The sequence below is a fragment of the Ammospiza nelsoni genome, chromosome 5, assembly GCF_027579445.1.
Source record: "Ammospiza nelsoni isolate bAmmNel1 chromosome 5, bAmmNel1.pri, whole genome shotgun sequence".
NCBI classification, from domain to species: Eukaryota; Metazoa; Chordata; class Aves; order Passeriformes; family Passerellidae; genus Ammospiza; species Ammospiza nelsoni.
Genome location: NC_080637.1, coordinates 71177241 through 71204072, shown reverse-complemented (window position 1 = coordinate 71204072; position 26832 = coordinate 71177241). Strand labels below are relative to the sequence as shown.

The 26832-nt window shown below is 39.7% G+C and overlaps 1 protein-coding gene across 2 annotated transcripts in view; it reads right to left on the bottom strand.

Moving 5' to 3' along the window:
- Positions 1-26832, bottom strand: part of PTPRO (protein tyrosine phosphatase receptor type O) — a 139398-nt gene that overhangs the window by 10906 nt on the left and 101660 nt on the right. For both annotated transcript variants that reach the window (XM_059472330.1, XM_059472331.1), the window contains 11 exons: positions 23027-23178; positions 20423-20543; positions 17345-17484; positions 14306-14438; positions 12825-12945; positions 10922-10990; positions 7041-7124; positions 3899-3934; positions 2864-2945; positions 1777-1867; positions 1198-1274 (listed from right to left, as the gene is read on the bottom strand). In XM_059472330.1, the coding sequence (XP_059328313.1) occupies positions 1198-1274; positions 1777-1867; positions 2864-2945; positions 3899-3934; positions 7041-7124; positions 10922-10990; positions 12825-12945; positions 14306-14438; positions 17345-17484; positions 20423-20543; positions 23027-23178 (1106 nt within the window). The remainder of the gene's footprint in view (positions 1-1197; positions 1275-1776; positions 1868-2863; positions 2946-3898; positions 3935-7040; positions 7125-10921; positions 10991-12824; positions 12946-14305; positions 14439-17344; positions 17485-20422; positions 20544-23026; positions 23179-26832) is intronic.

The following is a 26832-nucleotide window of genomic DNA, read 5'->3' as shown; positions in this document are numbered from 1 at the left end:
AAGGTTTGTGGCTTGGCTCTCTGTCTGAGCCAGCTGACTGTGATTAGCCGTTAATTAGAAACATCCAACATGGGCCAATCACAGATGAACCTGTTGCATTCCACAGCAACAAATAATCATTATTTACATTTTGTTCCTGAGGCCTCTCAGCTTCTCAGGAGGAAAAATCCTAAGGAAAGGATTTTTCATAAAAGTTGTCTGCAACAGAAGTTTCCTGTGCTGTGCATCCTGGAAGGTTTTCCTTTCCTGCTTTTTGCAGTGTGAGTGCTCAGCTTCGTGCCCTGGACACAGAGAAGCCAAGCTCAGACACTTGGCTCAACACTGCACACTTGGGCAGTGCCAGAGTGACAGAGAAGTGGCTCCAGTGACTCATCCAAGGGCTCCTCCGTTCTCCATAACGCTGGCTCAGCTCTCTCCAGCACAGCCAGGCTCAGCTCCATCCACAGCCAGACTGCAAAAATGCTCATTTCTCTGTGAAAGATCTCTTCCTAAAGGGCTGCAGTGACCATGCAGAGCAGCCCAGGGAATTCTTGCTCTCCAGCCCTCACTGAGCCACACCACAAAGGTACCAGAGGGACAAACCCTTGTGCCATTGCAGGGATGAGCCTGAGTGACTGCAGGGGAGAGTGGAGAGAGCTGACGAGCTTTCAGCCAACCCCCAGTGTCAAAATATTTGCCTACAGCTCTGTGTACACTGTGTAATTATCCTGGAACCGTGGGTGCTACCCCTGGTAAGTGTGTGCTCCCTGCCAGGTGGAGGGAGGAGCAGGGGAAGCACCAGGGAGGAGGCAGAAAGCAGAAGTTCTCTCCACACACCATCTGGGCTGTGGGCATTTTGTGCATTTGGAGTGTCTGCCTTAGCTCTTTTCTTCCATGTGCAGTAGAAATCTAGAAAAATTCCTCATTTGAACTTCTATATTTCACCTCGCTATCTTAAAAGGCCACTGAAACATTTTAACATTTCCTGCTCATTTCCATACCAGTCCAATCAAAGTCTCACAAAGATTCACAGCTACTGCAACAAAAACCTCCACCCTTTTTTTTTTTTTTTTTTTTTTGCTGTTCCATGTAGGCAAAATATTTGGAAGCTGAAGGAGATGCTGAAAACATGACAGAGCTTCCAGGAAATGCTGTGTTATTTTCATTTTCATGGGCCCAGCTCTGCCTGGTGTGCAGGACACTGAGCTCTGTACTCACAGGGATGTAGTTGGCATTGATGTAGTCAGAGCCCTCCTCTTCATTCATTGAGACTAAGCGGACACGACTGAAATCATCTGTGAAAGGAAACAGAAATTGGGGAAAAAAATCACCTCTCAAATATGGCTCTCATCTCCAACTAGGTAGAATTTAAATTAGCCCTATAGGAATGACCAAAAATAATCTGTTAAAAAATAGAAAATTCTTGTATTGACTAAGAGAGCTATGTTTGCTTCGGCAAACATGGACACACCATCATTAGTGTCCTGCAAACACCCCCTCCAAGTGCTGTCCTTTGGGCTCCCTTAGGCTTCATTAAAATCATAAGAGAAATACAGTAACACTACTCAGCAGCATAAAAAACCTTGTGTTTCTTACCTCCAAGCTCTTGCCATGATAAACATTTCCAGGAAGCTACATCTAACATAAAAACAGCCCTTGCCTGGTTCTCTGCAAGAGCAGGATTGTAGAACAGGCTTTTACCAGCCTTACAAAAATCTCCTGATTCTCCAGTTTTCTTATTGGAGCTCTTCTTCCCCTCTCTGGGGCTTTCAGCAGGATTTAGTGTGTTGCACTTACAGGGCAGGATATTTGTGTAGCGATTCTTGCAGCGATTCATGGGGAGATCAGCAGCAAAGTGGGGGATGTCCAGCCCAATCAGCTTTAGCTCCTGAGATGACAGAAAGGAAAATGCCAAGGTCAGCCTCAAAAACACTCAGGGATCACCCTTGTGATCACTTGTGGCAGGTAGCAGAGAGGAAATGCTCATAAATCACTTTATAAATTGACAGCAGGACGACAGATTGTCTTTTATTTGATGAGTTGGGCTCCAAGCAGCTGGAGAGCAGAGCTGGGGTTTCTCCTCCTGACGTTGCCAACACATTGATGCCATCCCAGAGCTGGGACTCAGCATTGCTCCTCCCTACCCACACTCACTGTCAAACCAAAAATCCTGTCAAACCAGGGGCTGGCTAAGTTATTTCTGTGGTGGCATCTGCCCCCCTTAAAGAGGATTCTTGAAATCTTCAAGTGGGTTTCAGTCCTGGGGAAATGCTTGGAAGATCTTTTTAGTCATCATCTTCAGTAGTTACATGTAATATATGGTGCATCAGGGGAATCTGCTGTCAGGAAGGGATCATGGAAACACCGAGTGCTCCCCATTTAAATCTTTGGGAAGATTTTCCATCTTAAATCTTTGGGAAGCAGCCCCAGGATAGGGATGGGATTTAGTTTTATACTACTAAACTGACTTTAAATTTTGACTAATTAAGACAGTGCACCTGAACTTCCTGAGAGAAATCTCCTTGCTCTTATAGATATTTCTGATGCTACTTCCTGATTTCAGTGCTTCCTCTCAAATTAAGGACATTAAATAAACAAAATAAGGCCATTAAAATCCCAAATTAAATTCAGGCTGCCAGCATGCCCTAAACTTAAAGCAAGTGTGTTTTTTCTGACAGTTAACTCACATTGAATGTGAGAAGCCACTCCAATCAGCTCAATAAATGCAGGATTTAACAAAACCAAGCTCCACTTCTAAATTCTGCAGAATTAGAAGGAAGTGAAGCTGGCCCACCCAGCAACAGCTCAGATCAACCAACATAGTAGCATGCCACGCTAAACATCTTGAAAAAGCTGATCTGGGCAAGAATCCTCAGAGTTTTACCTCGAATTGCAGAGAAAATTTATAATCGGAGTCTTTGGCCATATCCTTGATGTATCCATCAAAATCGTCCAGCTGGACAGGGCTTTAAAAGAACAATACAGAGAAATTAGGTTAAAAAAAATCGGATTTTTGTAGCACTTTTCATTCCTTTCCCCCAGAATACTTTCAAGTCATGAATATCCATTTGCAGCTTTTAATGCTAGAGAGAAATAAGGACAAACCTTGTGGTTCAGGGTCACCCAATGGTGGGTGTGTTACATTTTGGATGCCACTGCCCTGACTGCTTTCTCTGCTGGCTTTGACAACTACACACATTTGTAATTATAGAGAGATAGTGGCTAAAAAAAGGTGGTCTGTAACTATACAAAACCATGGAGAGTTTCAGTAGGTAGGAATTAGCCTTGATTTAATGACTCCCCTCTTTCCACACCTTTTTTTGCCAGGTGAGATCTATCTGTTAGTGAGGCACAGCCCCTGAACACAACACAGAAATAATTAGGCTGATGCTGTGAGTAACGAAACACAGGTAAACAGCTCCCCTCTCCTAATTATCATACTCTAATTTACAAGCTACTGGAGCATGTACACAGTAATCTTCTCATTTACTTGGAGGCAATATGCCCATAGGAACCTGTCTTATCACCACTCAATTACTCCTGTTTACCCGCCAGCATTAATGATCTGATGTTCTATCAACAACTGTAATGAGAGCCCCATGTCAACAGGGAAATGCCACTGCCAACAAATGCATCCCAGAATTTTTCACCATTTGCAGTTTTTAACTAAGGATAAGCTCTGCTGAAATTACTAAGTTGGATAATTGATCTTTTCCCTGCTGACTGATTTTGTATGTTTTACTGCAATCTGTTGAGCAGAACAGTTTTTGTCCGATTTGTGTTTGCTTTCTGCTTTCAGGTATCTCTCTTGGGATATGTCTATCAAGAAGTTTTCTGTATTTGTAAATAAAATACCACTATGCCATGATGTCTATTTAGTCTAAGACTTATTCCTTTAAATATCAAAAAAGTTACCTACTTGGTCAGCTTTCTCTTCTTTAATCCATTTTTACTCCTGAAAAAAAAAAAAGAAGTTTTAAAATTCATACTTATGAATTAAAAGTTCATTAAACAGTCGTACAACCTTTATTCAAACACAGCACTTATTTAAGAATGTGTATTTTTTCATCATACTTGGGAAGAGATTGATAATAATAACTTATAATAATTTTAAGCTGATAGCAAGATTTCTATTGAGTCCAGTGGGATGCACATCCCATTCTGTGGCTCTGGGAATGGGATTTGCCATTGCAAAGGAAAATCTGTGCCCAGGAAAAGCCATGGGTCCCCCATAAACCCTGACCCATTGGCTCTGGGTGGGCTGGGGCTGAGTCCCCAGGGCCTGAGCCTGGAAAATTGGATGTCAGCCCTGGAGAGCACCTGGGAATGAGAAGCATCTGCTGGGTAAATGGACAAGAACACCCCTGGAAAATTCAGGAAAAGGTGAAGGAAAAAAGAAAGGGCCTGTCTCCTAACCTGCTTATGATGATAAATGAAGCCAATGGCAAATATCCTACTGACCTCAGCGGGACTCCAGCTTAAACCTTAGATAATTTAATTGACTTTAAACAGCTGGAGATAATTGTGCCAGTCATGTTAAACAATGATTTATGGCTGATGTGATTCACTAGCCACAGTTGTGAGTAGGTTTTTGAGCGTGTTAAGCAGTAAACCCCAAAGGATTGGATTTAAGAACTGCACTACACCAGCTACCACTGGGTGGATTTCTGGAGGGGGGGGTGTGTGTTCATTTTGTTGTTGCCAAAAAGAAGTTAAGCAACAAAAAAATTTAATAGACAAAACAAACACCCTGGAATTACTTGGCTAGAGGTCTAAAAACACTGATCTGTGTTCAATCAGCCACAGAGCTCAAATAGATTCTTGCTTACTCAGAAGGAATTTTAATAGTGTCAGTTTTTAATTCCTGGGCATTAAACAATATCTGTTATTTTTACACATTATAATGATGCCATTTTAAATCTCATGGTGATATGAAAATTATGTCTGGATCACTTGGTTCACTGTTTCAATTAGTAAATTAAAGACAAGGCTTTTAAATTCTAAATAATGGAATTATACAGAAAGAAATAATAAAAAGCAGAATATTTTTATTTTTCTACCTAGTTTAGAAGCTACACTAAAAACAAATAAAGGACTACTTTCCAAAATTAAATTTTACAAAATATTCAGTTTCTGGAGCAGCCACAACCTGCAATAATTTTGTTATTTTTGTCAAAGTACATTTCCATTTAGATGAGGATCTTTGCCTGCAGAATTAACAAGAGCTATGGCAATACCAGCTTTATACTAATGTGGAGATTAAATATTATAAACCCCTTCAGCCTATCATATTATCTGTACATTCATATGTACTGAACACCTAAACTAGTGGTATTTATTTTCCATCTTTGAAGATTTTTTTTCCAGTGAAATCTTAACGTTAATTCCACTAAATTATTCAACACACCTCTATCCCCTGTGACTATGGTAAACCTTTTAATGTCAGGCACATAAGAATTAATTTGAAAACGAAAAAAAAAAGACAAAATGTCTTAGCTCTTAATAGCTCTTTATGATAGGAATGCCTCTAAGAACGCTTCTCCAAGGAACACTTCAAGAAGCAATAAAACAAATGATTGACAAACATTTCTCAGCAAGAATTTTGTGTGCTTTGATGGTCTCAAGAGACCTTTGTTTCTTAGCATTGCAATTGTTTCCTGAACGTTCATAAATGTTTTAAACCAGCTTATGTGCAAAACAAAAACATTTGAAACATGAGCTGGTGTTTTCATCTGTTATTCCATTTAGTCTACATATTAAAATACAAAGAGAGGGATTAATCTCATCTCATTCCACTTCAGCTCCTGTAAACTTAATCATGCAGACTGAAATAGGTAGATTGATGGAAGGGGAAACCTCTGAAGAAAGATAGGCACCTGGAGAGGTGAACGAATGAATAATAAAAGAAAAAAGGCAGAGGGACAAAAGATGACAACATTTTTGCAGCAGTGCCATTCACAGCGGCCACTCTGGGCTTCTTGACCAGCTGAGAGAGCTCAGTGTGACTTCCAAAATAACCACCTGATGCCTGAGGTTTTAGCTCTTATCTTTTTCAGATTCTGTGCTGCTTTAACTCACATTTCAAGGCCCACTGAAAATTTGGATGGGTTTTTCTACAGACTCACTGTAACTCAAGGAAAATCAGTCTCAAAAATCCCTGTGCTGAAGATGCTGATGGCTGCCTACCAGGGCTTTGGTGCCTCATGGTAAGACCAGGGAAAATGATAGGGAAATAAAATCTTAACCTCAGGACCACCTTTTTTGTAAAACCCTAAAACTTGGACCTGAGAGCATCAGGAATGTAAGTTTCTTAAGTTTATATTAATTAGGCAATTTTGGGTCATAGATTATTATAATTATTTGTTAAATGGCTTGTAAAACAATTCTGGTCCTAAGAGGAGTGGCTTTGTTCGGTTTTTGAAGAAACCAATCAGGTGTTTACTAAATCCTTATTAATTATTTACAGACAGTAATAAATATACCCACAGTATTAAATATACCCACATACACAATATGTGCACACAGTGACCCTGTTTTTACTCTTTGGGACTCCTAGTTGTATCCATTCTCAGTGAACTGGTTTTATTTCAAAAGCAAAGCTTTTACTGACATCAGGAGGGCGTAAGAGCACCTTTGAAAAACAAAAGGATTTGACATCACACACCAAACAGGTGAGGGACAATCAAGCAGTTTTAGTAATAGAACAGCAGCAGCAGCAGAAGTCAGTGCCAGGCAATGAACATGTAAATAACCAGGACAGAAGAAGTCAGGACTTGTCATGAAGCAGCAAAAATTGCAAAGACAGCAATGAGATGGATATGATGACCACTGTAAGATTAGCTTTTTAATACCAAAATGGGTTGGAGAATAAGCAGACAAACCAGATGAAGCAGGGTAGCAAATACTTTGATACCCACATCCTCGCCAGTCCATGTTCCAGTGCAAAATTTTATCTCTAAAAGCTTTGACCCATTTGAGAACAAAGGTACCACACATTTTTCATGTCATAGTAATTCACATTGCTTACACATTGCATATGGAAAAACAAGTAAATCACTTACCAAGGATTAACATAAAATGCCAAAAGATAATCAGTCCAAAGGCATGAGGGTAGCAGAGTTAGGAAAGCAAATACACTTCTACGCCTGTGAGCATTAATAAATAACATACATAAAGATGAAAAAGTGAGGAGAGTTAGTAAGACAAACAGAAATCAGGAGATCAGCAAATTCTATTTTAAAAATCAACTAAACTCATAAATCCTACTTCTTACTTACTTCCTAATAATATTATTAGCATCCCTAGAATTTTTCCTCCTCAACCTGAAGGACTTTCAGCTATCCAACACAAAATTCTATATGGTTAAAATAACTATGTCTTATCATATTGATTCAGGCCTGTTATTCCTAATTTTCAGAGAGTAAAGGGGGTAGGAAAACATCATTAACAGATTTCCAGCCATTGCATTGGTGGTATTAAGCCTACTTTCAATGTTTTGAGATATTCAGTACTGATATGGTTTGTTTTTATCACATACATAATCTCCCATGTTTGTTCCTGCAAGTGATCCTGTGAATATCAGAAGATCTATATCAGAGAGAAATTCAGATGCTTCCAACATCTCTTAATACCCTCTATTGAGTCAGATTTCTCAAGGTAGCCCTATAATACTTTGCAGAGTGCTTTAAATTCTTTCCTAGGTTTTCATCTAAACATTGCTTGAACAGTTCTTCTAATTCTGCTTTCTATGAATAACCATCTACAGCAGATTTTACTATGGCTAAAGGAAACATGAGTACAAAATCATTCTAAACTCCTGAATTTGTAAGCTGGTTCTGTGTGCATTAATTCAGGAAATCCACTCAATCCTGTTCTATCTATTGGTGAAATAGGCTTCAGGTATTTTGCAAATATGAAAAACTCATGGAACTTAAGCAAACTTGGCTCCAGTAAAATGTTTGTTTGTTTTTTTAGTCAAATACACCCTCAGGGTGTTTTTCCCCATCAGAAAATCTGCTGCCTTAAAAGTGATACCACCCTTCTGCAGCTGTTCTAAAGAGGAAATGCAAAGTTAAATTTTCTTGTTTGGTACTCTTTGCTCTTATGAAGCTGGTAGATACTGTGTTTCCCTGATAAATAAATCATGTCAAATTGAATCATCTCTAATCTCAGTCTTCCAGCCAGTGAGGAAATCTTCTGCCCATGCAGTGAAAACTCCAAGTTATGCTTTAATGAGTTTTGCTGCTGCGGAGGAAATGGGCAGTGCAGTTTCTGCGGGGCACCTGCCCCAGGCTTTGTAGGATTTGTGAGGCTCAGCCAGAGGCAAGAGGGTCAATTATACACCACAATAATGCAGAATCAGACTGTGGCATTCACATCCTCTGAACAGAGAGACAGATAATTCTCTCTCACAGTTTTTTTCCTGGAGAAGCTCAGAGAGAAGAAGAAAAAGCAGTCCTTATCTCTACTCGATGCTCCTGTTGTTTTTGCGCATGTGGAATGTGTTAGGAAGATTGGGTACCTGAAGGGATTTGGTAACTGGATTCTGGTGATGGTTGTTTATATTAATAAACCAATCACTCAAAGTTGTGTCCTTACTGTCAGGAGACAGTCAAGAGTTTTCTTTAGTATCTAATTTAGTATAGTGTAATAATATAATGTAATATAATTTTAATAAAGCATTTTTTCAGAATTCTGAGTCAATGGAGTCAGATGCCAACCATTCACTGTGTTGGGGTCACTGAATTCAATATCAGACCCTTAAGGCTCATTTGTTGTTTGAGTTTCCATGGGACTGGACTGAGGATGAAATTTGGCACAGATCTCTGGTGCCAGAGAGGTTTCCATTAGGCTCTGGAGAGAGAAGTGATGATGTTGCTGGAATACTTCTCCTTCCTTTGAGAAGCTCCACATGAGGCTTTTACTTCCTCTTGCCTGCAGAGGCAGAAGGAATTATTCAAGCCTGGACTTATTTCATTGCCAATACTCACAAGAATTTTCCACACTTTATCAAATCACTGGCTAACATGCTTGCAAACTGATTTATATTCACAGAATAGGAGCTCTGACAGCTAAAGCAATTTATTTTATTCAACATATGAAAAATGTGTAATTGCCTAATAAATACAATACTGTTTTTTTCTGCAATCATGTAGTCCTTCACATCCTGCTCAGGCTTACAGAACAACTTAATTAAAAGGAGGAGATGCAGAGATTGCTCAAACCCTGAAAAGTCAGGTGAGCTTCCCTTAGGAATCAGTGGATATGCCCATGGCTCCCTGACTGGATCCCTGGAATGAGCCAATCCTTCTCTCTGTTTTTAGGGCCGAATTTCCCACCTGGCTGCCTTGATGGATTGTGAATCTGCTCTTGACATTAGACAACAGAGGCACACAAAACAACTCTCAGAGAAATAAGGACCATAAGATACGGACACACTGCCTTCAGGTACAAAAGTTTGTGGAGATATTAAGCAGGAATACTTTCCTCAGTTTATATTTTTATAACTTAATTTATGTATGTATACATATATGCATATACACACTGACATACACATGTATGCTAAATCAAGCAAGAACCTTCACTTTCACATCCAAACCTATTAATTCCCTTCCCATTAAAAAAGAAAAAAGAGCCTTTTATGGTTTTAATAACATCTGTTGCAAGTTCAATAATTTCATTCAAGCTTGGCTATTTAATTAACATGAGTGTTTGATCTTCTGACTTTTTTTGCCATTAATACAGCCCAAGCAAGAGAAGCTGAGGGATGGTTTCATTTGTACTGCACACAGCTGGCTGCTATTAAAGCTAAACCAAGCAAGTGAAGCTTGTTTAATATCCAGCTAATTAGCAGCACAGTGAGATATTGACAAGATTTGCTGGGCTTGTTAGTTCAGTTTGCAGCTTATCAGCAAAAGGCTTGTGGTGGTGCAGTGTCAATCCAGTTAATCCCAGCCTGGCTGGCAGGCTGTGTCCTGTGAGGTCATGGAAAGAAATTCCCTGTGCACCAACTTTTCTTTCCAACTTCTCAGCTGTCAGCAGAGCTGACCATGGGTGTAAAGGCATTTTTTTAGGTTTTTTTCTCCTGGCCTACTGGAATGGGGCTGATGTCATCCTGTTAAGTGTCTGTGCTTGGACTTGCCTTGAAAGAGAAGAGGTTTTTGCAGAGATTGCTAACAACAGAACAGTAAACCTTGGGCTCTGTCATTACCATTTATTTGATTATCAAAATAGGGATGATGATGAAAATAGGGGTGGCAGATTCACACTGCCATTCAGGTTTACTTCTATAAAAGCTAATCCTACAGATTTTCGTTGTTCAAATACTTCTCATCAGCCGATGGTGACAGAGATGATTTACAGTCCATATCAGTGCCTGGAATTCTTGCAGGTGATTTTCTAGACTAGCAAGATATATTTAGGGATTTTTTTTGTTATTTTATTCAACAGCACTGAACATAAAGTTACAGTATATATTTGAGTTGGCTTGTCCTTGTCTTGTAACATAAAGAAATATTTATTAAAGGCACTGTATGAAGACAGTTGGTAATTAGTTATCTACAAATAATTTTACTCCTGGATGCAAATACATGGAAGTGCTAATGAATTTATAGGTAAAGTTTCTACAGTTGTGTTATTTTAGGAAATATGCCTGTAAGAGAAAGGGGAAAAAAATCCTCCCCAAACACATCCATGAAACTTGGCTGACATGCAAATGCATCATTGCCTACTAAAAACAGCAGGTGACAGAATGCATGTCTTCATTCATCATTCAAGAAATAAAATACATTCAAGGGATAAAATACAAAATTAACAAGCCTAGTAGTTTTAGCCTAAAGAGGGACAGCAAAGACATAAAAAATAAGCACTATAAGATTACAGATAACATTTGCCAAAAAGCAGAGATGGGGAAGAAAACATAAGCTTTGCTTCAAACACTCACCAGTTATAGGGGAGCTTTCCATCTCTCTCCAAAGATGCAAAATTCACAAAGGTCCCAGCCCCACACTCCCTGTTCCAGGAAAAGCATTAAGTAAAAAGTTATTATTTTTGGATTCACAACACTTGCAAAGAGCTTGGTTTAACAAAAATTTAACCTTTGGAGTTGCAGGGAAATGCTAAACACTCATCTGTGACTTGGTCTCAGATAATGTGAAATGAACATAACTAGAATCCTTTAATGTGGTCGTCTAAAACCAATAAATGTTCAACACCACCTGAGATCAAATTGCCTAAAAATGCTTCAAAAGAAGGAAATTCTCAAATAGACCTTATCTTCTGTCTAAATTTGTGCTTTCCATAGCAGGGCACTGGCCTCAGTGCACAGCTTAAATATTTACCCTTCTATACTAAATATTCATTGTTCCCACTCACAAGGAGAAGTTGTTTAATTATATCCTTTTTACAGGATAATTATAGGTAATTTTGAATCATGAAAATAACTGTAAGGAAAAAAAATAAAATTCTGAATAACATTCTACTAGTGTCCTTATCACAAGTCTATTATTTTCAGCTATGAATTATAAACTAACTTGACTATTTTCTTGATTTAAGCAAACAATTGCTTGCAGCTTCTTTCTGGATTTATTTTTAAAATTTCCTTCTGGGGTGTTTATGTTCTGTGGCTAGAAGCAGTGATGAAGAGAAAAAGCTTTGGGCTGGCTGCTCAGTAATTAAATAGAAAAGAATTAATTTAGCTGGGAATTTCAGAGCCAATTGCATGCAAAAGGAACAAACTATATAATGTTTTTTTAAAATGATAACTTGAGACATATGTGTGATGTGGTCATCTATTGCATGGAATATATAGACTAGACACAACACACAAAATCCAGCATCTTGTTAAGCACAAGAGTTTTTACATAAGATTTTTTATGTGAAATAATTTCCTTTCTTGACACAGTACCATAAATTAATATAAAATATATTATATAGATTATAAAAGGACAAAGACTCTGTGATACCTTCAAAACTAGTAGGTAAACCAATTTTATATATATATATACACACAGAATATATATGGTTTGGGGAAACTTCCACAGCTCACACAGGCCACAACAACTCACATTAAAGTGAACTGTTGCAGGTAAGATCTCCTAGAAAAGGAAATTGAATTTCAATATTCAGGTACAAATGACTGGTGCAGACTGGCAAATGGTGAGAGAGAGACCTTCTAGAAAATGTTATCTTTTGGTATGGGAAAAATCTCCTGTTCCAAACCACATCAAAGACTTGCAAAGAACCTTGATGTCCTGCTCATGCCCATTTGCCTCACATCCTAATTATCATTAATGTCCCTGACACACCCTTTTGTAATATGGGATTGTATTTATGGATAAATCCTGCAAATCTCAAAATAAGACAAAGCTTGAGGCTTCTCAGTCAGGTCAGGAGTGAAAATAGATACAAGGAGAGGATGTGGTCAAGAGCAGCAAAACAACTCTTGGAGACACCCCGCTAAAAATAACACAACAAGCACCTCAAATAGCACCCACACAAAAGCATTCTCATCTGAAACTATTGTCACAATGTTTGTTAGTGTCTGAATGGGGGGTTTTGGTGTTTTTTTGGGGTTTTTGTTTTGTTGTTGGGTTTTTTGTAGTTTGTTTGTTTGTTTGTTTTGGTTTATTTTTGTTGTTATTTGTTGTTTTTTGGTGGGTTTTTTGTTGTTGTTGTTTTGGGGTTTTTGTGGGTTTTTTTTGGTTGGTTTGTTTTTTTGGTTTTTTTTTTTTTTGTAGTTTTTTTTTTGGTTGTGGGTTTTTTGTTTGTTTGTTTGTTTTTTGTTTTTTGGTGGGTTTTTTTTTTTTTTTTTTTCCTTTTGGTAATTAGCAGAAATCTGGACTTACCTTGCCATTTGTAGGTGTTTTCTCCTGAGGACAACAAGAGTGACCAGCAGCAGCCCAATCAGGAGGATGCTGAGGATGGCCAGCACGGAGATTACCACGACATTGGGGTTCATCTCAGTAACTGCACATAGAGAAAATTGTTCTCAGTTACTCAGTTCAGAAGCATTGGCATTTTTCCTTGGTTTAGTTTTTCCCTGAGTTTTGATAATGTTATTTTTTTAAGCTTATCTCAAAGAGCTTGGAGCGTTAGAGAAAAGCCTACCACAGGAGATAAGGGGAGAGTGTGAGTAGCTATTGCTCTTAGAAAATTTCTTTGGGGAAATGCCTTCACCCTGGCATTTTTGTTAGACTTTAACATATTCTGATTTATTATTTTTTTCTTCTTTAGCTGACATTTATAACACAAGGGAAAACGGTGAAGGTAACACAAAATACAGATATTCATCATCATCTATGTCTCCAAAGCACATTTCCACTCTGAAGTTATTCTTCAACAATAATCAATGCTTTTTCTGACCCAGAAGCAAAATAATAAACTGGGGATTTGCAACATCCTGGGTGGAAATTGCTTAATTACTCTGGAAAATGGCATACCCAGGGATCCTCCCTCAGGACCCTTTTGGCTGTGACTGCTGAGGATCCTACAGAGACCTTTCCTCTCTCTTACTTCTTTGCTGAATGCAGGAAGCCTTAAAAGCTTGTGAATGTGATTTTCCTCTTGTTTGGGCTTGGCTGAGAAAACATTTTTCTCTATAAATATCATAAAGCAGTCAATGTTATTATTGACTGAATCTGATCTTTAGTATTGGCACCACAAACTCCATCCCTGGTTTCTAAAACCCAGTCCAGAACTGAGCCCCTAGTTTGTGTTTTCCAAGTGGGGCCTTTTCTAAGGGCTTCCCAAAGCTTCTCCCCCATCCCATCCACACCTGGCAGCCTTTTCATGACACACACAACCCCTGGGGCCAGCATTACAAAGAGCAGCTTTAGAAAGCAAGGGAGAATGTGGCATTCACATTATATGAACAGCATTCCTTCACCCAGGTTTTGTCTCCTGGGAAGCTGAGAAGCCTCAGAGAAAAACGAAAACAATAATTATCTCATTTGCTTCTCCTGTGTTTTGCTGCTTTGGAATGTGGTTTGCAGCTTGTCTACCCACAGGTGATTGCATGATTGGATCTGGTGTGAATTGTTTTGACCCAGTGGCCAATCAGTGCCAAGCTGTGTTGAGACTCTGGAAAGAGTCAGGAGTTTTCATTATTATCTTTTTAGCCTTCTGTCTGTATTCTTTCTGTATTCTTTAGTATAGTTTAGTATGGCATTCTTTAATATAATATAGTATCATAAAAGAATAAATTAGCCTTCTGAGAACATGGAGTCAGATTCATGATTCCTTCCTTCATCTGGGGGAATGCAAATACAACAGGGGAACAGATGTAGCTGGATGAGGAAGCAGAAGAAAGCAGGGAAATGCTGCTTACCCATGGTGGAAACTGCAATGAAGGTGGGGATGCTGGGGCTGTTGTGGCTGAAGGTGGTCACGCTGCAGTTGTAGGAGGTGGCAGGGGTCAGGCTGGAAATGGTCACAACGTGTGAGGAGACAGTGACAGGTTCCTGCAGACACAAGGAAAAACACACAGGGGTTTGTGTCTCTCATAAATGCCAGAGCACAAATCAGTGTTCCATGGATCTAACAGATGAAGTCAGATCTGGTGGAAGAAATCAGCACTTTGAAACCAGGAAGGGCAACCAGGACTTGCCTTTGACAGCAGGCAGATTGTCTGGCAGAAAAGGGAGGAGGAACAGGGCTGAATGCAGCTGCAAGAACACCCCAGAGCACACCAGGGACCCCAGAGCCCTTTGGGGAGGAAGGACACGTGCCCAGAGTGGGTTAATCAGGCACATGAATGGTAGGGGAAAGCACTGAGACCTCCAGGCCATCCCAGAGGTGGACACAGCTCATGAGCTCTGGTTTCTAAGCCAGGCAGGTGGGAGGAAAACCAAGTTATTCTTATTCAAAGAACAGCCAAGGCAGTCACAACCTCTGCCATGAAGGAAATCACAATTCTGGTTTGAATGAATGAAATCTCTGCCTCTGAGCCAGCTCCTCTGGGTGTGGAGGCCTGTGAGCCCTTTTGAATGGCCAAGATGGAAAAGCTAGAGCAAAGTCTTTTGCAATAATTATAATGAAACACCCTACGCTTCAGTTTTTCTAGCTGGCAGTACACATTTATACAATGCATTAATTACTGTGACCCTTGTGAACCCTTTTGTGGATTTTAAATGCTGACAGAGCAAGAGAAAACAAACACAGCAAGAACATGCATTGAGTTAGAGTTCCTTAAGTCTCTGTTTCTGGACTGTCCAGCATAACCAGGGGTCGGTTATGTTACACTTGTGAAAACAGGGACACTGAGTCAGTGGTTTAGAAGGGAGAGAAGGAGAAGTTTTATGAATGAACCCCCTCCAGATGGGGAATGCAAGGTGCTGTAACAAGTCCCAAGCACTGGATATTTCCAAGAACCTGTTGTAGCCATGGCTAATCCTAAACTCCTGTTGCAGAGCAATCCTGAGGTACACTGTGTAGATGAAATCACATGAGTGCAAAAGGAGACTTTCATTGCTTGAGCTAAAAGGAGGAGCCACACTTTGGCAATCATACTTGGTTGCGTGTTTCCATTTTCCCCTCTGGGAAATTTAAATTAGTCAACTCAAATCCAAGACGTTCAAAATTGGAAAGCTGTTGCTTTTCATTTCACTGATTTAAAGATGCAGGGAAGGGACAAAAATGCTCATGTAACTAGCATGGAAAATCACAAAGAATTTTCACCAGCAGCCTACTTGGAAAGCATCCCTTGTTCCAGTTCAGAAAGGAGCCCTTCCCAGTTTTTCATGGAGACAGAAAAGAGAATGATGAATCTAATGAGGAGTGAGCTGACAATCTCTGCATTATCCAGTGCCAGATGTTCCTGTCAACAATGAGACACCCAGTGAAGCATCTGCCAGATGTAGCAGTCTTTTCCTGATGTTCTTAAAACAGATCTGCTCTGAGCTGAAATTGCAAATGCTCTGGTACTTTCCTTGCCTGATCCCATCACTATTTTGAATCTCTGGTAAGTGATGATAATGACTTCACTGTCACCATCATATTTTCTGAAAAATCTCTTTGCTCAGGATTTTCTCCTGAGAAGTCTCAGAGAAAAAGGAAAACAATATTATCTCATTTGCTTCTCCTGTGTTTTGCTGCTTTGGAATGTGTTTGGAGATTGTTTATCCAACAGGTGATTGTTTCATATGAATTTTTACACTCATTGGCCAATCAGTGCCAAGCTGTGTCGGGACTCTGGAAGGAGTGACAAGTTTTAATTATTATCTTTTTAGCATTCTGTAAGTATCCTTTCTGTATTCTTTAGTATAGCTTAGTATAGCATTCTTTAATATAATATAGTATCATAAAACAATAAATTAGCCTTTTGAGAACATGGAGTCAGATTCATCATTCCTTCCTTCGTCTGGGAACACCCCAAATATGAGACTTCGGGACCTTTGCTATTCAGCATGAAAAAGCAAAAATCTAGAGGTGGAATCTAAATGATCCAAAAGATTAAAGTGCATGTAAGCATTCTTTTTCCTTTAGTAATTGTCTGTCTCAATTTTAAAAGAATATTAAATAATTCAGACTGATCTTCCATAGGATTTAAGAGTGTGCAGGTCTTTTCCACATGTTAATCAGTAGTTTAAGTAGGTAATTTTTCACTTCTTTCACAATGATTCCCCATTATGTGTCACAGTGCACATGAGAATAATGTTTTGCGGCATGTAATCACAGTGATTCATTATACCATCAGCTAAAGCACAAAGTAAACCTCACATGATGCACAGCACTGAATGCCAAGGAATTAAAACTACTACTGCTCTCTGTTTTTCACTGAACAGCATTGCCCATTTAAATAGTTTATATTTAAATTGGCTGCTGAACACAGGTACCTGACTGGACAGAGAGAAAAGGAGGTTCATATGTGAGGCTCAGGAGGTGGGTCTTGAAGACAATACCCAGTAGTAAAAATAATATAAAATGCATGAGGAGTAGCCACATTTGCATAAAGGTGCTCTCGGAATAGCAAGAAACTGAACTTCAGTTAACAGATCTCAAAACCAGGAATAAAGTATTCCAGAAATAATTAAATAATGCATCAGAAATCTTATGGCATTTAATATGTCTGTTTTCCCCATTCCTTATGAAGCTACCTGACCAATTTTCCCTTCTTGCTCATTGGCATTCCCTTAGTTTTGTGGCCAGTTAGGTTTTGCTTTTGCACAGTGCATCAGAGCCAATTCCACTGGCACTGTTGGATGCCCACAATTTCTCTCCAACCAGTCACATAGCCTCATCAATAAGACAGAGGCCAACCTTAACATTGCAAAACAATGAAAATATTTTAGTATTTGAAGGATAGCTTTAGTAGTTTAGCTTTACAAGTTTAATTCTGGGATGAAGACACCAAAGAAGAGAGACATACCTGGGCTTTTGTTTCCTGGCCAGATCCAGCCTGCTGGCAGTAAACTTCAAAGAAATCAGCTACTCCTTCTTCCACCCACAGCAGAGTCACAGAGGTCTGAGTCTTGTTGACAGCAAACAGTGATTTTGGAGGGGCTGGTTCTGGTGTAAGAGAAAAATCTCCTTTCATTAAGCTTATCTTTAAGTTTCCAGACAACTGAGAAAAATGAAAAAATTGAAAGCAATGCCTGATGCCCTGCTATCTTTCATTTCCTTCAGATAAAGTCTACCAATGTAAATCCTCTCATGATGACAAACTACCCCTGTAAAATGGGAAGATGATGAAGTGTGTTGGTTTTTCTTCTCTATTTAAACCGTTCTCTATTTGGACAGATGGATAATTACTTCACTTCCTTTTTCAGCAGAGCCCTTGTTTGAGGATGATCTGTGGATTCTATTAATAGAACAATGTTAGCAGGAACTCCTTCAGAGAAGATCACTGTCCACCTGTTAGCAGCACTTTTGGCCTGAGAAGGCTTTTCTCCACAAGGCCTGACCAGGAGATTATAAACAAGCAGCTTCCCACAAGAAAAGGCTGCCTAGGTTCCTTTAAGTGCAGCAGAGAAAATACTTAGCCAATTACCAGTTTAAAAAAAACAACAAAACTGTTTAATTATTAAACATTAAATAATTGTTTAATTATTTTATGTTTAATCCTGATACTCATCCTGATGACTTTCTATGGTGGGTACTGGAAATCCCTAGCTTTCCACACCTCAAGCCTCCTGGGCTCTTCTGCTTTGCCTTCAGAGAATGTAAAATTTGGGCTGTACATTTCTGAGTTGTTCTGCACAGCTTTCAGATCTCCTATTCCGTGGATGTTTAATTAAAGCTGTAATTCTCAAACAATGACTCGATTTTGGGATTCTGACACGCTGCATACAATGATGCACAAGAACATTCTGGGTTGATTCTTTTTCCTTTCACAAATAATTTGCTATCCTCATTCTGGGAGATGCTGTCACAGGAACCTTGGCACGAGGGACTTGCTCAAGTAGTTATAGACATTTTGGAGACGTATCTGATCCTGAAACAATCAGATCTGTGTTCTGGGGTTGGAGTCTATCCAAGCCATATTGGCATTATGGAAAGTGTTGGACATTCACGTGTGTCATGGGGCTTGCAGTGCACACGTTGTCCCAGAGCTACACAGGAAAGTGTCCCTCTCCCATAATTGCACACATATATCTGCTCTTGGACTCAGAAACACATTCCATCCCTCACTCCAGGTAAAAAAATGGCCTCAATTAAAATATGAGTTTTGCATTTGGGCGGCGTCCCAGGCAAATCCTCCTTTTGCTTCCAGCAAATGGCTTGATTTTTCTGCAGGTGGAAAGCTGCCAGGATGAAGCAAACATCGTGGAGGGAAGAACATTTGGCAGGAATGCTTAAGTGACTGCCAAGCGCTGAGTCGTCTATCACTTGGAGTCAGTTTCCACTACTGCTAATTACAACTCCCATTGCTGCCCTCAGAAACACAGAGAGGGAAAACCTCTGGCAAAATATCCTCACTTTTGTCTATTCAAAGTTCAAACATCATAAAGGGAAAAAAAAAAAATCAAACTCAATCCAACAAAAAAACCCCACGCTCAAAGAAGGGATTAATTGAAATGGAATTCATTCCACCTTCTCTTTGTTGACACTGAAGGGCAAAATATTCACCCAATTTCAGTAAGAGTGCCCATCCACAAGGAAAGAAGAGGAAGATACAGCTGTGCTGCAGGGTGTACAACATGAATAAGGCTGGTGGATCTGTCTGAAAGATAAAGCTAGCTGGTGTCTTGAAATATCACCCTAAAGCACTTGGACAGTGGTAGCAGGGGGAAATACTCACCCCACACATTGACCCCCTCAGTGGGTGAGCAAATACACACAAGGAACTGCACAGGCACGAGGCATGGGGAAAACAGTGGATGTGGTTTGCACAGGGCAAAGAAAACTCATGGAATTTGCCTGCTTCTTTCAAATATTGCCTTTGGTAAGAAGACCTGCAAGAACTTGAGATTGTTGTGTATCTGTTTGCCTCAGCACTGAGTAAGAAGAATGCTGAGAAGCATAAATGGACAATGGTTGTTTTTTAGACCTCTAATCCAATTAGAAATTAGAGTCCTTTAAATTCACTTCTCTTGCAGTGACTCATAAAAGGATTATTATTCATGTAGAGAAGATAATCCTCCCTGAAATTACAAACTCTTCCTTACCCACCTTCTCAGCAGAACTAACTCCTGTAAAAGCAGTTTGGCACATTTGGAAATTTCAGTATTTTAGGTAGCTAGGGCTCAACAACTCCACATACATTCAAAAGAGAACTACAATGTCTTAAGGTCCAATGGTGCAGGGTCCAGTCTTCCTCTCAAGTAAAGAAAGATATTAGGTAGAAAGTTATATTTGAAACTCTTACACTAAGGATCAAATTCTCAAGTTTTCTTTTGTTTCTATGAGTATATTACATATACTTCTCTTAAAATAAGGCTTGGTTCCACATCCACAAATCTGAGTATTTTTATAAAGAGTGCTGTCATTAATTTGTATTTAAGGGTAAGTTTTTGGTGTTGAAGGACTTTGCAGATGTCCAGGGAGAGAGGAGGGGAGACAGGAAAGCAGACCAAGTGGCAGAGAGGTGTAGAAATAGGCTTGTCAGAAACAGAAAGGTAGAAAGAAAGGTTCTGCTTTTTACTGAAAAGTTCATCTGTGAAGCCTGAGTTGCCACCCTCAAACCCTACATGTGTTCAAGACCTTAGGCAAGCACGTATGAGGCTGACTTGTTCTCTCAGCAAGGCGCTAAGTGATTTCCATTCTCCTACTTCCACTTACAGTCAAATTCTGTCACTCTTGCTCCTCTTGAGCAAAATCATTCTAGGAGATTAGCTTCTCACACAGGCCATGAGACAACCTTCACAGCAAGGTGAGGTGAAAATTACAGCTTTGCAAGAGAAATGGGCTCAGAGGTACAAAACTGAAATAAGGAAGGTGCTGCCAGGGTCACTTTACAGTCAAACGAGTGGGGTGAGTCAATAGTGTACAAACAAGCAGTTCTTACCCAATTTCACAAGTTGGGGCGTGGAAGTGTTGCTGCCTCTTTCAGTGCAAGCAGTCACTGAGAGGTTGTAGATGTCCCCTGGAGGCAAGCTGAGCACTGCAGTCATCACATTGCGCGTTACCTGGACAATCAAAGACACCACCTTAAACACAACACAAACCACACAACTGACTCCTAAAATTGACCTGGTCACTCAAAACACTACTGAGAAATTCCTGTGCACCACAGCAGATGTCTTCTGTGTGCTCCAGACTGGTGAATGTCACTACAGGACATGAAATAACACGACGCGGACACGCAGCGCTCTCAAGGTAAAAAAGAGAAATTTTAATTTTTGGCTCCAACATTTATAGATGTCCAAAACTGACAGTGAAATGGAGGATGACAGTGCCACCTCTCCAATGACATTGGACAAACCGACAGTCCATCAAATTTCTATTCCTCTATAAAATAATGCAAACCAATAAGTTATTTACATGAAGTGTGTGAGAAATTTCATTACAAGAATGTAAACATTAGAAGGCTTAGAAAAACTTTAAAAAACAGGGCAACAGGTGACATCAACCAGCTCCCACTGACACCAACCACGAAACCAGATTAGCAAAAAAAAAAAAAAAAAAAAGAATTTTAGGCTGCACTTTCTATGTGACCAGTGGAAATGTAAGGAAAAAAGAAATTCTCCCTCACACCACTGAGAGCATCTAGATTTCTCCAGTTGTGCAAAATGCTAAAGAAGCCATGGACTTGAGTCCATTGTAATTTTTAGAGGAATTTAAATCAGGTCAGACACCTCAAAGAAGAGCACACAGGCCATGTGTAGGCAAGACTTTATGCATCCTACAGACCTGAAAATTTAATCCATCTGGGCAAGGCTAACACCTCTTGGAGACCTGTTAACTTGACAAGAGGTCTCAGGGTCTGAGTTCAATCATCTGCGAGTCTGAAACCAGATCCTAAACTGAGTCTCAAAAGACTAACTTCTTCCTTTTATTTTAGGGTAATCTTCCCATTTCTCCAGAGTCATGGAGAAGGATGCAGAACTCGGAATTGTTTTCAGAGCACTTCTGGACTATATATAAAGGGCCTATCCAGGAATCTCATGCTGGTTTTCAAAGTCACTTAATTCTCAGGCTGAAGCTTTCAGATGGAAGAGAAACTGACAGTTCTGAATAAAGACCAACAGGGCTTTGCACGTAATTTTCATCACTTCTCTAAAAACTGACCAACTTCTGTGGAGACTTGGGAAACACACAGGGAGCAGGAAGAAAAAGTCAGCATCATCTGACAGTGCTACCTATTTATTTCAATAATACCACAAAAAAACCAACCACATTAGTTATGATAATAAAATCAAATTATGATATTACAATGAGTTTTAAAGGAAACAGTTCCTGGAAATGACTAACAGAGCTTGGAAGAAGAGGTGCCCCGATGCCTGCAAATATGTTGACATATTTACCCATATGGATAAATATGAACAGAACCATAAAAGTTAGCTATAAATAGGTAGGTTTTTGCAGGATTTTCCTAAAGAATACCCTCTGGGTTCCCTTGTCTTAGAAGGAATATAAAGACACACGTTTGTAAAGACATCCCTAAAGCTTTAAAATTTTGTTTATAGATAAATTTGCACTTCTGCTGAAAATACACTTCCAATTTTCTGAATGTTCAAGAGAATGTACCAAGAGCACAGCTTAGCATCTAGCAAGTTTTTTAAGTGCACACATTCTGGGTGAAATCCTCATCCCTTCAATTAGTGTAACTCATATTCAAACATAAATAAAGAACACAGAATTTATGAAGATAAAGTCAGAAAATGGGAAGCAACAGTACTTGAACAAATAAAACAACCTCAGCCAGTAGCTTACTCTGTTTATTAATAAATTAAAATAGAAAATACCATACCTGTATGTAAGAATAATCTTTAAGCTTTACTGTCTGAAGCTGAGAAGTTTTTAAGCTCTTTTTAAATTATATAAATTATCAACACCTTCACTGGATCACTACAGAAACACTTTGTCCACTGGATATTTTGAGAACTCAAGTCTTTCAAAGTGATCTAACACTGGGAAATAACTTTTACTGGCTTCCACCAAACTTGCTGGAATAGTAATCAAAGTTACATAACTAAGTTATATATATAATATATATAAAATAAATAATACAATATATTATATATTATGTATATATAAAATATATATACATTATATATATGATATATATATGTATAGTTGTTAACTCAGAAAAACTTTGACAACTCTGATAAATATATAATATATAATATATAATATATAATATATAATATATAATATATAATATATAATATATAATATATAATATATAATATATAATACATAACATATAATATATAATACATAACATATAATATATAATACATAACATATAATATATAATACATAACATATAATATAGAACACAAAGTTATCAGAGTTGTCAAAATTTTACTGAATTAACAACTCAGGAAAACAAACCAAGCAAACAAAAGCCCACCAAAAAAAAAAAAAGAAAAAAAGAAAGAAAATAAAAAGGGAAAAAAAATCCTCAAAGAAATGAACACCACCCACTTTCCACACTGGTACTTACACTCTTCTTGATTTTTTTCTTTCCTTCTGCAATGACCATCCAGTGCAGCATCCTGGAATGAGAAAGGTCAGGGCCATCTCCTCCATAGGTCCAGGTGACGTACAGGAGGTGGTTGTAGTACTCCACAGAGGTAATTTTGGGTGCCACAGGTGCTGAAGGAAGAAGGCAAGTGTGTTACAGACAGGGTTTAACACAGCTGATTAGCAAATCCAGTGATAAACTTGTGCCAAAGGATGCTGTCAGGAGGAGAATATCACAAAGCTAGCAGGAAAGCATCATTAAAACCTTTTGAGCACCAGCTGAAATATATGAAAATCATTGTTTAACCTGGGAGATAATCAGATTGAAAATACACTCCTTTTTGCAATCTTTCAGTTTAAAAAAATTACAGCAGATAAAAAAAATTTTTTTAGTCACACTTGTAAGTCAAATTCAAGTCAAAAGCCTCAGATGTTGCTTCACTGTGTCACTGAATTGAAAAGAAATAATAAATTGTTACATTGATAGGTTTTATATAGGAAAAAAAGTACGTTTCACTGAGCTTGCATCTTTCTAGGAGGAAAAGCCCAAACCCTGCAGATTTCCAAAGAACAACTTTTGCATGGGAAGTTATGACCACCCTTGCTCCCTGGGTGGAAGGGAGGGAAAAAGGGCCCCATCACAGCCCTGTCAGGAGGGATTTTGTTGTTCTGGAGCTGCCAGCAAATCCTTGGCTCTATTTGCAGCCCACATAACAGAGTCACTCCTGCTGGAAAGGACCTCTAAGACTGAGATCAATCTTTAACCAGCACTGCCACATCCACCACCAAACCAGGTCCCTCAGCTCCATATCCACATGGACTTTAAACTGGGACTCAGCTACCCTCCCTTTCTGGCTGTCTCATCAGCTGTCACCTGCAGAAAGACAGCAACTTCCAGAATAACCCTAAAACCACGAAAATAACACTAAAATTGGTGTTTAAGATGAGGATTCCCTCTCAGAGGGAGGTGCCTCTCCATTAACTGGAGAGGGTGCACAGCTCACCTTGATTGCCTGATTCAAATGTGCAGAACTCCATAAGAGTTAAATTAATAGTAAAAGGAGACCCAAAAGTGAAAATCTCAATCAGTGAAAATCTCAGTCAGTGAAGATCTCAACCAATCCTTAATCCAGCACTGCCACATCCACTGCCAAACCAAACTCAGCACTACATCCACATGTCTGTCCAACACCCCCAGGAACTGGGACTCAGCCAACCTCCCTTGCTGGCTCTCCCATCGGCTGTGACCTGCGACAGCAACCTCCGGAACAACCCTAAAACCTCCAAAATAACACTAAAATTGGTGTTTAACATGAGGATTCCCTCTCAGAGGGAGGTGCCTCTCCAATAACTGGAGAGGGAGCATAGATGACCAACTCACCTTGATTCAAAGGTGCAGGAACCCAGAAAAGAGTTAAATTAATAGTGAGAGGAGACACAAAATTGAAAATCTCAGTCTGTGAAGATCTCAACCCCCTCCCAAGGAGATATGAGTAGGAAAATTTGGATACTACAAGGGAATTTTGAGGAGCACAGTGGGGAAAATGGTGTGAACTGCCTCGTCTTCCTCTGCTGTTTTGTTCAGTGTGTTTGTGACAGGGCAGGTGAGAGGGGCACAGCCCTGGGTGCCAGGGAATGCAGGATGGAGATCAGGTCTCTTGGAAAGGGCCACAAGATGTCACTGCTGCTTTCACAAAGGCTCCTTCCACTTTGGCACTGAGACTTTACTGAAGCATTCACTGAGGAAGGCAGCAAATGCAACGCACAGACAATTTAGGGCCCTTTAGAAATGTTTAGTAAGACTATTCTCCCAAATGAATCTTGAAAATGTCCTTTTATGCTGCTGAGGAGATTTAGTATAAAATCATTGAAGCAGTATTTATTTTAATTTTTAAAGTTCCCAGCCCATCCCTGTGCATCCTTGCAGTTTAAGGCCAGGAATCTCATACACAAATAATGATTTCCCCCTGCTCCTTTTCACTGATGGTATGCTTTCATGGCAGTGAATGTCCAGGATATGTCACATGAGACCAAGGGCCAGGGCTGGTGTGACCCAGCACAAGGTTCTGGGGAGCACAGGGAGGCTGTGGGAAGTCACACCCTGCTGCTGACCTGGACCAAAGTGACATCTGGAAGAACCCAAGGGACCAACAGGCAGCCAGCAGCACTCAGAGTCTGTTTGTCTGTCTTTCTTTCTCACTCCTTCTGCTCCTCCAAAGATGAAAGCATCCTCACTGCAAAAAGCAAATGCTGGTGGCCCAAAGAGCCTTTGCCTGTGGTTGTTTTAAATCCAGCTGTTTGCAGCAGGTGGCATTAAAAACTCACTAGTCAACACAGCAACCCTGGCAGCACCACCGTCCCTGCCTGAGTAAAACAGGAGCTGGGAGACAAATGCTGCTTCTGAAAGGTCTCTTGGATCCCCCAAATCTCCTCTCTGTAGCTGTGGGAGAAAGCTCCCTCTCATCACCCCAGCCCTGAGCTCAGCACAGCCCCAGCCTCCCCAGCAGCAGTGGGATCCTGCTTTAGGGAATTTCTGCTCTGAGCTCCCTGCAGGCTCCATCCTAAACTCCCAGCTGAGCCTTCTCCTCTGTTTTTGAAACTCAACCTCATGCTCCAGGTGTGGAGCTTGGCTCTCCAGTTATACACAGAAGAGCTGACAGATGGTGTACTGCCAAGCCTACAAAACTTCCCCTCCAGTATTTATAAAATACAGGGTTTTTTGGTGTTTTGGCTTTTTTTTTGTTTGTTTGTTCGTTTTAATTCCTGTCAACCTGTGCAGGGGAGGTGGCATTGTTCAAAATGGTGCAGAAAGGGACCAAGTGCTCCATAAAACCATCTGCTCCCTCTCTGGGAGGGAAGAGGCTGAGAAAGAACTCTCGGTCCCTGGTGGCTTAAAGCTGTGAAAAGGCAGCACCTACTGGGGACAAACGTTTCAAACCTGCAGAAATGACAAACTGGCAAACCTCACAAGCCAGCCTGGCTGCAGTTCCTGGGCAAAGCTGAAAAGATTACAAGTAATAAGGCAATCAGAGGACAGGAGTGCGTTTAATGCTCACATTCAGTGCTGACCATCTATTGGTAAGTGCTTGCAATTTGACCAAATCAGCTTTCTTTGTCAGGGCTCTTCACTTAAAATCACAGTGTGATTTTAATGCCTCATTGCTATTCACCATTTTCATCAATACCCTGAAAGGAAAAGCAGGGCTGATGAACTATGCAAGGAGCATGGAACTGGCAGAGGAGGGCAGGATTTGGACAGGGCTGAGCTTTTAGATATTGCCCCCTGTGCTGGGCCTGCTCAAAGAAAGTGAATTTCATAGTGCCAGGTCTGTTGGAAAACAGCATGTAGACAACAAATGATCAATTCTGTTAGGAGTCATAAAATAGAAGTAAATCAACACAGACCTCCGGTGTGAAGATGCAGGAAATGCAATCATTTAGATGCACACACACAGGAGAGCTTTGAATAGGGAGATGATTGTGCCTCTATAGGAATATTCAGCAGGTTGATGTTACACTTGCAGTTTTTATCTGCCTTAGTAAAGACAGTAAAAATTAGAGAGGCAGAGTGGGGAAAAAAACTAACATGGGAAAACACCTAAAAGTGAGAGAACCTGCAGAATTCAATGGAAACAATTTATTAACAGAAAAAACAAACTAAATTCTGTATAGAGACTAAAATAAAAAGAGTTTGTGTCTCTTCAATCAGTAAGATAAAAGTGTAAAAAAATATTTTGGACTGGATATTAAAAACAAAAAAATTCAGATCAGAAACAGGGGGTATAA